This window comes from Coregonus lavaretus (assembly GCF_964263955.1).
Source record: "Coregonus lavaretus genome assembly, chromosome: 2".
Taxonomy (NCBI): Eukaryota; Metazoa; Chordata; class Actinopteri; order Salmoniformes; family Salmonidae; genus Coregonus; species Coregonus lavaretus.
The window spans coordinates 45,084,642-45,095,978 of NC_139989.1; the positions used below are offsets into that span (position 1 = coordinate 45,084,642).

Consider the following 11,337-nt stretch of genomic DNA (forward strand, 5'->3'; position numbering starts at 1 on the left):
ACCAGAAAGGCATTGTTGAGTTTGAGATCCTCAAGTCTTTTTTCAGCTGTCACACGTCTTCCCAATGTCTTTGAGTGGTAACACAACATTATGCTCTGTTGAGGGAGAACACAGTAATAGGCCTCACCTTCCCTAAGGTCAAATGTAATCTTTATTACTTAAATGTTAAGAGATCGATCATCTAAAGTTGATTTTATTGATCAATATACATACAGCACACCCAGGTCATATAATATTTTGGAGCATACAGACCCTTCAGTCATCATCGTCATCATCCTCAGGGACAAAGATGTCATGCTCTTCCAGCAGCGCAGCAAAGTTCTTGCTGATCAGAGTTCCGACATACAGGAAGGGGATCACTACCACAGCAATCCGGAAAAGGCCAAAGGAGGTCTGGACAATTGTCAAGAATTCCATCACAAAAACATATCTAAGTTAGCCTGCAATGCTGGGTGATTTTATACACAATGACAACCAGGATAAAATAATAAAATGCATGTCATAAATAATTTACAACATGCCTTAAACAGGCATGTATTTATAACACTTCCAGTGAAATAGGCTCACAGAGATCCTACTTGATAAACATTCCTATTAAATTCATTGAGTTCTAAGATATCATTCTATGGGTAGGCTCTTAATCATGTAGCGACTTGCATGGAGATGAGTCCTCAGGTATTTTTAACTTCCTAACAAATCTTGCCTGGACGTTTTTTCATACACCAATACCTTTCAGGCACCTTTACTAAATTCCCCCCCTTTTTAGGCTGGGTTTCTGTATAGCAATTTGTGACATCTGCTGATGTAAAAAAGGCTTTATAAATACATTTGATTGATTTCATTTCATAAATGACCTGCGCATATTTTCATTAGAGAGCACTCACCTTCTTGGGTTTTGGCAAAATACCACCTGATGCTGAGTACACAACTGTTCGGTACTGAGATAGTGCCTCTCCCAACCCATTAGCATAAAACCCAGAAAATGTTGGTACACGACTGTTTTTCAACACCGACAGTCTTCCCAGACGAACCAAGAACGACGCCATCTTCCAAGCCTTTGACGCTTGCAGCAATGCGGAAAGAGATAATTTTGGATGCACCCAAGCACCGCCCCTGAGCCCTCCTTTTACTCGAATATTAAATATTCTCAATTTCTCATGATTAATTAACAAACAGTGTTTTTATGATAATTTATTGTGAACGGAGCTGAATCCGTAGTACAGCTGTACAAAACACTACATTTGTAGCAGCAAGAATTGCAGCAGTACATTTATTTATTGCTGTGATCTGTAAATGTTTTCCAGTATGTGAGCAATATTTGCAAGTACCAATAGCAATAAAATGCACAGTTACCATACATGGCCCTCAGCAATAATGTATCATCACTACAATAGTTATTGATTAGAGAAATGTAAACCTTTCAGTAGCATATCAAAAAATACTTTAGGGGAGAGTGGGGTAAGTTGAGTCTTTGGGTTAGTTGAGCCACCCCTTGTTTCTAGGAAACCATACAACAAAATGAATCATGTGACAAGTAGCAGAGGCACACAAGGTCTTATCTGATGACATGGAGTCTGAGCTTGCTAAACATAATAAGAATCTCACAGACCAGTTTCATGGGCTTAGTAGCCTCATGCAGAGAACTTGCCTATGAATTAGCACATCGAAACAACATCCCTGTCCCTGACAACTGGTCAAGAAATGGAAGGGTTAGTGATAGTGAATAAAGAGATCTATATCTGAATGTTGGCATACATTTCAGATATACAATATACCACACCCCCATTCCATGAATTAAACTTTGACCTGCCAGCACCATCACCCACTGTCACAGGACACCATCACACACTTACCTCAAGGCAGCTCAACTTACCCTGTCCCTATGCTCAATTTACCCTGTCCCTATGCTCAACTTACCCTGTCCCTATGCTCAACTTACCCTGTCCCTATGCTCAACTTACCCTGTCCCTATGCTCAACTTACCCTGTCCCTATGCTCAACTTACCCTGTCCCTCTGCTCAACTTACCCTGTCCCTATGCTCAACTTACCCTGTCCCTATGCTCAACATACCCTGTCCCTATGCTCAACTTACCCTGTCCCTATGCTCAATTTACCCTGTCCCTATGCTCAACTTACCCTGTCCCTATGCTCAACTTACCCTGTCCCTATGCTCAACTTACCATGTCCCTATGCTCAACTTACCCTGTCCCTATGCTCAACTTACCCTGTCCCTATGCTCAATTCACCCTGTCCCTATGCATACCCAGGGTAAGTTGTGCCAAGAAATCACTTCTTTTTTTTTACGAGCTTTTTTCAAAAAAAAATAATGTTTACATGAAATCTGATTATTTCCAGGGATACACAACATCCTGAAACATATGTAGATATAAATGTTGGAAAGAAAACTGTATTTCCCTTGATCTAGTGATGCTGAATGTAAAAAATGGCTCAACATACCCCATTCTCCACTACAGCAAAAATATGTACAGACCCCCTTTACATAACTGGGTAATTCTGCTTGAACACAGACCTCAATTGCCTAATTCAAAAAGTACATGTGAGAGGGGAATGAACGTATTTGGAGGAATAAACTGGGTAATTGCCTCTCATTCTGTAGATAAAAAATATACTAAACGAGTGAGGTTCCGATTGTGCCAATGGACACCTTACACCTACACCCCTACCTTTCAAATCATTGTGCTTGATCTCCAGAAGTTTCCTCTATGTACTTATTTACATATTTTGATTTCCATACACCCCAAACAAGGTAAATAGTAATTGATATATTAAATTCAATATTCAATAAAATGGACTGGTCATAAATACATAATTAAACTCATAATATATACACATATAATAACACTACAGCAAAATAAATATTTTTCAGCAAGTGAGATGGGTAATAATGGAAAATAAAATCGTACTTTGGACAAAAGTGGAAATGTAAACAGCTTGAGATAAATCTCCATGAGTCTCCTTCACTTGGTGTGTGTCATGGTGTTTCCACAGGTTTGGTCCCGCCAGTGGTTTATCTCTGATCATGTACAACCAGCAAGTGGTAACTCCTCTCTACACAGGAAAACAAACTGATGTGTTTCGTCATCCAAAACTACACAGACGCCACAAACAACATGTCATATAAAGCATATTCTGGACATACTTAGCTATGTTCCCTCCCCTTTTTACCTAATGCTGTTTGAAGGTGAGACGCCTGAAGAACTTGTTTATCTCAAATACTCCATTACTGACTGGTCCCCTGGCGGTGCTGCTCTCTCCCAGCCTCACAATCTGTCCAGCAGTGATTGCTGCTCTGAGGCTCATGCTCTTCACCACCCGAGACCCAGGCCCCAGGCCAGAGGTAGGCCGGGAGGAAACAGTAATGTAGGAGGCATCCTTCTGCGGCTCCTGGTAACTCACTATGACAGAGAATAGGGGAGAAACAGTTGATCAGCAGTACTACTAACAACAGCCATAATCATATGCACAATTATAAAATAATAAATACAGCACAGCACGCATCACCTGCAGCAGTAAGTATGGTGTCTGTGGTGCTGGCGAGCTCCAGCAGGATTGTGGGATATGTAGGATGCAGCATGAAGAGCTTTCGGATGACTGGCATGGCTGGAGCCGCCACTGGTGACACCTGTTAAAATACATTTCAACTACTGATCTCCATAGTACGATAGGTAAAGGATTACATATTTGTGCCAATCAGGGTTGGGGTTAATTCCACAAATTACAGGAGACACCCAAATGGACTTTCAATCTTCCCACTGCCAACCTGAACAATGACTACTGTTAACATTCTGGCAGCAGGGTTGGGGTTAATTCCCCTATTGAATTCTAACTAAATTCTCTCTCCCTGTAAATTAAATTAAATTCCATTCAAATTCCATTTTAGTCATTTATCCAAAGCGTTTGCTAAATCAAATCAAATCAAACTTTATTTGTCACATAACAACCTCTCCCTCAACGTGATCAAGACAAAGGAGATGATTGTGGACTACAGGGTAAAAAAGAGGACTGAGCACGCCCCCATTCTCATCGATGGGGCTGTAGTTGAACAGGTTGTGAGCTTCAAGTTCCTTGGTGTCCACATCACCAACAAACTATCATGGTCCAAACACACCAAGACAGTCGTGAAGAGGGCACGACAAAGCCTATTCCCCCTCAGGAGACTGAAACGATTTGGCATGGGTCCTCAGATCCTCAAAATGTTATACAGCTGCACCATCGAGAGCATCCTGACTGGTTGCATCACCGCCTGGTATGGCAACTTCTTGGCCTCCGACCGCAAGGCACTACAGAGGGTAGTGCGTACGGCCTGTTACATCACTGGGGCCAAGCTTCCTGCCATCCAGGACCTCTATACCAGGCAGTGTCAGAGGAAGGCCCTAAAAATTGTCAAAGACTCCAGCCACCTTAGTCAAGTCTAGGTCCAAAAGGCTTCTTAACAGCTTCTACCCCCAAGCCATAAGACTCCTGAACAGCTAATCATGGCTACCTGGACTATTTGCATTGTCCCCCCCATCCCACCCCCTCTTTTACGCTGCTGCTACTCTCTGTTTATTATCTATGCATAGTCACTTTAACTCTACCAAGATGTAGATGTTTTATTTATTTATTTATTTAACCTTTATTTAACCAGGTAAGCCAGTTGAGAACAAGTTCTCATTTACAACTGCGACCTGGCCAAGATAAAGCAAAGCAGTGCGGAAAAAACAACAACAACACAGAGTTACATATGGAATAAACAAAATGTACAGTCAATAACACAATAGAAAATCTACATACAGTGTATGCAAATGTAGTAAGTTATGGAGGTAAGGCAATAAATAGGCCATAGTGCAAAATAATTACAATTATAATTTAGTATTAACACTGGAGTGATAGATGTGCAGAAGATGATGTGCAAATAGAGATACTGGGGTGCAAATTAGCAAAATAAATAACAATGTAAATAACAATATGGGGATGAGGTAGTTGGGTGGGCTAATTACAGATGGGCTGTGTACAGGTGCAGTGATCGGTAAGCTGCTCTGACAACTGATGCTTAAAGATAGTGAGGGAGATAAGTCTCCAGCTTCAGAGATTTTTGCAGTTCGTTCCAGTCATTTGCAGCAGAGAACTGGAAGGAATGGCGACCAAAGGAGGTGTTGGCTTTGGGGATGACCAGTGAGATATACCTGCTGGAACGCATACTACGGGTGTGTGTTGCTATGGTGACCAATGAGCTAAGATAAGGCAGGGATTTGCCTAGAAGGGATTCATAGATGACCTGGAGCCAGTGGGTTTGGCAACGAATATGTAGTGAGGGCCAGCCAACGAGAGCGTACAGGTCACAATTGTGGGTAGTATATGGGGCTTTGGTGACAAAACGGATGGCACTGTGATAGACTACATCCAATTTGCTGAGTAGAGTGTTGGAAGCTATTTTGTAAATGACATCGCCGAAGTCAAGGATCGGTAGGATAGTCCGTTTTACGAGGGCATGTTTAGCAGCATGAGTGAAGGAGGCTTTGTTGTGAAATAGGAAGCCGATTCTAGATTTAACTTTGGATTGGAGATGCTTAATGTGAGTCTGGAATGAGAGTTTACAGTCTAACCAGACACCTAGGTATTTGTAGTTGTCCACATATTCTAAGTCAGAGCCGCCGAGAGTAGTGATTCTAGTCGGGCAGGCGGGTGCAAGCAGCATTCGATTGAAGAGCATGCATTTGGTTTTACTAGCATTTAAGAGCCGTTGGAGGCCACGGAAGGAGTGTTGTATGGCATTGAAGCTCGTTTGGAGGTTTGTTAACACAGTGTCCAATGAAGGGCCAGATGTATACAAAATGGTGTCGTCTGCGTAGAGGTGGATCTGAGGGTCACCAGCAGCAAGAGCGACATCATTGATATACACAGAGAATAGAGTCGGCCCGAGAATTGAACCTTGTGGCACCCCCATAGAGACTTCCAGAGGTCCAGACAACAGGCCCTCCGATTTGACACGTTGAACTCTATCTGAGAAGTAGTTGGTGAACCAGGCGAGGCAGTCATTTGAGAAACCAAGGCTATTTAGTCTGCCAATAAGAATGCGGTGATACAGTCAAAAGCCTTGGCCAGGTCAATGAAGATGGCTGCGCAGTCTTTTATCGATTGCGGTTATTTTATCATTTAGGACATTGAGCGTGGCTGAGGTGCACCCATGACCAGCTCGGAAACCGGATTGCATAGCGGAGAAGGTACAGTGGGATTCTAAATGGTCGGTGATCGGTTTGTTAACTTGGCTTTCAAATACTTTCGAAAGGCAGGGCAGGATGGATATAGGTCTGTAACAGTTTGGATCTAGAGTGTCACCCCCTTTGAAGAGGGGGATGACCGCGGCAGCTTTCCAATCTCTGGGGATCTCAGACGATAAGAAAGAGAGGTTGAACAAGCTGGTGATAGGGGTTGCGACAATTTCGGTGGCTAATTTTAGAAAGAAAGGGCCCAGCTAGGGGTCCAGATTTTGCAGCTCTTTCAGAACATCAGCTATCTGAATTTGGGTGAAGGAGAAGCGGGGGGGGGATGGGCAATTTGCAGCGGAGGGTGCAGAGCTGGTGGCCGGGGTAGGGGTAGCCAGGGGTATGGGGTAGCCAGGTGGAAAGCATGGCCAGCCGTAGCAAAATGCTTGTTGACATTTTCGATTATCGTAGATTTATCGGTAGTGACAGTGTTTCCTAGCCTCAGTGCAGTGGGCAGCTGGGAGGAGGTGATCTTATTCTCCATGGACTTTACAGTGTCCCAAAACTTTTTGGAGTATATTACCTCAATTACCTGGACTAACCAGTGCCCCCGCACATTGACTCTGTACCGGTACCCCCTGTATATAGCCTCCCTACTGTTATTTTACTGCTGCTCTTTAATATTTGTTTTTCTTTTTTTACTTATTATTTTTTACTTAACACTTTTTTTCTAAAAACTGCATTGTTGGTTAAGGGCTTATAAGAAAGCATTTCACTGTAAGGTCTACACCTGTTGTATGATTTGACATGCGCCGAATACAACAGGTGTAGACCTTACCGTGAAATGCTTTCTTACAAGCACTTAACCAACAATAAAGTTCAAGAAAGAGTTAAGAAAATATTGACCAAATAAACTAAAGTAAAAAATAATAAAAAGTAACACAATAAAACAACAATAACGAGGCTATATACCGAGTCAATGTGCGGGGGTAATTTGTACATGTAGGTAGGGGTAAAGTGACTATACATACAGTGAGGGAAAAAAGTATTTGATCCCCTGCTGATTTTGTACGTTTGCCCACTGACAAAGAAATGATCAGTCTATCATTTTAATGGTAGGTTTATTTGAACAGTGAGAGACAGAATAACAACAACAAAATCCAGAAAAACCCATGTCAAAAATGTAATAAATTGATTTGCATTTTAATGAGGGAAATAAGTATTTGACCCCCTCTCAATCAGAAAGATTTCTGGCTTCCAGGTGTCTTTTATACAGGTAACGAGCTGAGATTAGGAGCACACTCTTAAAGTATAAAAGACACCTGTCCACAGAAGCAATCAATCAATCAGATTCCAAACTCTCCACCATGGCCAAGACCAAAGAGTTCTCCAAGGATGTCAGGGATAAGATTGTAGACCTACACAAGGCTGGAATGGGCTACAAGACCATCGCCAAGCAGCTTGGTGAGAAGGTGACAACAGTTGGTGCGATTATTCGCAAATGGAAGAAACACAAAAGACCTGTCAATCTCCCTCGGCCTGGGGCTCCATGCAAGATCTCACCTCGTGGAGTTGCAATGATCATGAGAACGGTGAGGAATCAGCCCAGAACTACACGGGAGGATCTTATCAATGATCTCAAGGCAGCTGGGACCATAGTCACCAAGAAAACAATTGGTAACACACTATGCCGTGAAGGACTGAAATCCTGCAGCGGCGCAAGGTCCCCCTGCTCCAGAAAGCACATATACATGCCCGTCTGAAGTTTGCCAGTGAACATCTGAATGATTCAGAGGAGAACTGGGTGAAAGTGTTGTGGTCAGATGAGACCAAAATGGAGCTCTTTGGCATCAACTCAACTCGCCGTGTTTGGAGGTGGAGGAATGCTGCCTATGACCCCAAGAACACCATCCCCACCATCAAACATGGAGGTGGAAACATTATGCTTTGGGGGTGTTTTTCTGCTAAGGGGACAGGACAACTTCACCGCATCAAAGGGACGATGGACGGGGCCATGTACCGTCAAATCTTGGGTGAGAACCTCCTTCCCTCAGCCAGGGCATTGAAAATGGGTCGTGGATGGGTATTCCAGCATGACAATGACCCAAAACACACAGCCAAGGCAACAAAGGAGTGGCTCAAGAAGAAGCACATTAAGGTCCTGGAGTGGCCTAGCCAGTCTCCAGACCTTAATCCCATAGATAATCTGTGGAGGGAGCTGAAGGTTCGAATTGCCAAACGTCAGGCTCGAAACCTTAATGACTTGGAGAAGATCTGCAAAGAGGAGTGGGACAAAATCCCTCCTGAGATGTGTGCAAACCTGGTGGCCAACTACAATAAACGTCTGACCTCTGTGATTGCTAACAAGGGTTTTGCCACCAAGTACTAAGTCATGTTTTGCAGAGGGGTCAAATACTTATTTCCCTCATTAAAATGCAAATCAATTCATAACATTTTTGACATGCGTTTTTCTGGATTTTTTTGTTGTTATTTTGACTCTCACTGTTCAAATAAACCTACCATTAAAATTATAGACTGATAATTTCTTTGTCAGTGGGCAAACGTACAAAATCACATTGTATGATTTTTAAGTAATTAATTTGCATTTTATTGCATGACATAAGTATTTGATCACCTACCAACCAGTAAGAATTCCGGCTCTCACAGACCTGTTTTTCTTTAAGAAGCCCTCCTGTTCTCCACTCATTAGCTGTATTAACTGCACCTGTTTGAACTTGTTACCTGTATAAAAGACACCTGTCCACACACTCAATCAAACAGACTCCAACCTCTCCACAATGGCCAAGACCAGAGAGCTGTGTAAGGACATCAGGGATAAAATTGTAGACCTGCACAAGGCTGGGATGGGCTACAGGACAATAGGCAAGCAGCTTGGTGAGAAGGCAATAACTGTTGGCGCAATTATTAGAAAATGGAAGAAGTTCAAGATGACGGTCAATCACCCTCGGTCTGGGGCTCCATGCAAGATCTCACCTCGTGGGGCATCAATGATCATGAGGAAGGTGAGGGATCAGCCCAAAACTACACGGCAGGACCTGGTCAATGACCTGAAGAGAGCTGGGACCACAGTCTCAAAGAAAACCATTAGTAACACACTACGCCGTCATGGATTAAAATCCTGCAGCGCACGCAAGGTCCCCCTGCTCAAGCCAGCGCATGTCCAGGCCCGTCTGAAGTTTGCCAATGACCATCTGGATGATCCAGAGGAGGAATGGGAGAAGGTCATGTGGTCTGATGAGACAAAAATAGAGCTTTTTGGTCTAAACTCCACTCGCCGTGTTTGGAGGAAGAAGAAGGATCAGTACAACCCCAAGAACACCATCCCAACCGTGAAGCATGGAGGTGGAAACATAATTCTTTGGGGATGCTTTTCTGCAAAGGGGACAGGACGACTGCACCGTATTGAGGGGAGGATGGATGGGGCCATGTATCGCGAGATCTTGGCCAACAACCTCCTTCCCTCAGTAAGAGCATTGAAGATGGGTCGTGGCTGGGTCTTCCAGCATGACAACGACCCGAAACACACAGCCAGGGCAACTAAGGAGTGGCTCCGTAAGAAGCATCTCAAGGTCCTGGAGTGGCCTAGCCAGTCTCCAGACCTGAACCCAATAGAAAATCTTTGGAGGGAGCTGAAAGTCCGTATTGCCCAGCGACAGCCCCGAAACCTGAAGGATCTGGAGAAGGTCTGTATGGAGGAGTGGGCCAAAATCCCTGCTGCAGTGTGTGCAAACCTGGTCAAGACCTACAGGAAACATATGATCTCTGTAATTGTAAACAAAGGTTTCTGTACCAAATATTAAGTTCTGCTTTTCTGATGTATCAAATACTTACGTCATGCAATAAAATGCAAATTAATTACTTAAAAATCATACAATGTGATTTTCTGGATACAGACCTCTACATGCTTTGTAAGTAGGAAAACCTGCAAAATCGGCAGTGTATCAAATACTTGTTCTCCCCACTGTATATGGACAAGCAATGACAGAGCGGCATGGACTAAGATACAGAAGAATATTATAGAATAGAATGCAGTATATACATATGAGATGAGTAGTGCAAGATATGTAAACATTATTAAAGTGACTAGTGTTCCATTTCTTAAAGTGGCCAGTGATTTCAATAGGCAGCAGCAGCCTCTAATGTGCTAGTGATGGCTATTTAACAGTCTGATGTCCTAGAAGCTGTTTTTCATTCTCTCTGTCCCAGCTTTGATGCACCTGTACTGACCTCGCCTTCTGGATGATAGCGGGGTGAACAGGCAGTGGCTCGGGTGGTTGATATCCTTGATGATCTTTTTGGCCTTCCTGTGACATCGGGTGCTGTATGTGTCTTGGAGGGCGGGTAGTTTGCCCCCGGTAATGCATTCGGCAGACCGCACCACCCTCTGGAGAGCCCTGCGGTTGTGGGCGGTGCAGTTGCCGTACCAGGTGGTGATACAGCCCGACAGGATGCTCTCAATTGTGCATCTGTAAAAGTTTGTGAGGGTTTTAGGTGATAAGCCACATTTCTTCAGCCTCCTGAGGTTGAAGAGGCTCTGTTGCGCCTTCTTCACCACACTGTCTGCGTGGGTGGACCATTTCAATTTGTCGGTGATGTGTACGCCATGGAACTTGAAGCTTTCCACCTTCTCCACTGCGGTCCCGTCAATGTGGATAGGGGGGTGCACCCTCTGCTGTTTCCTGAAGTCCACAATCATCTCCTTTGTTTTGTTGACGTTGAGTGAGAGGTTATTTTCCTGACACCACACTCCGAGAGCCCTCACCTCCTCCCTGTAGGCGGTCTCGTCATTGTTGGTAATCAAGCCTACTACTGTTGTGTCGTCTGCAAACTTGATGATTGAGTTGGAGGCGTGCTTGGCCACGCAGTCATGGGTGAACAGGGAGTACAGGAGGGGGCTGAGCACGCACCCTTGTGAGGCCCCAGTGTTGAGGATCAGCGAAGTGGAGATGTTGTTTCCTACCTTCACCACCTGGGGGCGGCCCGTCAGGAAGTCCAGGACCCAGTTGCACAGGGCGGAGTTCAGACCCAGGGCCTCGAGCTTAATGATGAGCTTGGAGGGTACTATGGTGTTGAATGCTGAGCTATAGTCAATGAACAGCATTCTTACAT

General features: G+C 44.0%; 1 protein-coding gene across 1 annotated transcript in view; it reads right to left on the reverse strand.

The window, feature by feature from the left end:
• Window positions 1–1,213: 1,213 nt before the first annotated feature.
• The window catches only part of LOC311139211 (protein FAM234B-like), a 17,161-nt gene continuing 7,037 nt past the window's right edge, over window positions 1,214–11,337 (reverse strand). The window contains exons 10-13 of the mRNA XM_084174116.1: window positions 10,991–11,023; window positions 3,524–3,644; window positions 3,188–3,417; window positions 1,214–3,070 (exon numbers count right to left, since the gene is read on the reverse strand). Coding sequence (XP_084030242.1) covers window positions 3,188–3,417; window positions 3,524–3,644; window positions 10,991–11,023 — 384 coding nt within the window. The 3' untranslated portion in view covers window positions 1,214–3,070. The remainder of the gene's footprint in view (window positions 3,071–3,187; window positions 3,418–3,523; window positions 3,645–10,990; window positions 11,024–11,337) is intronic.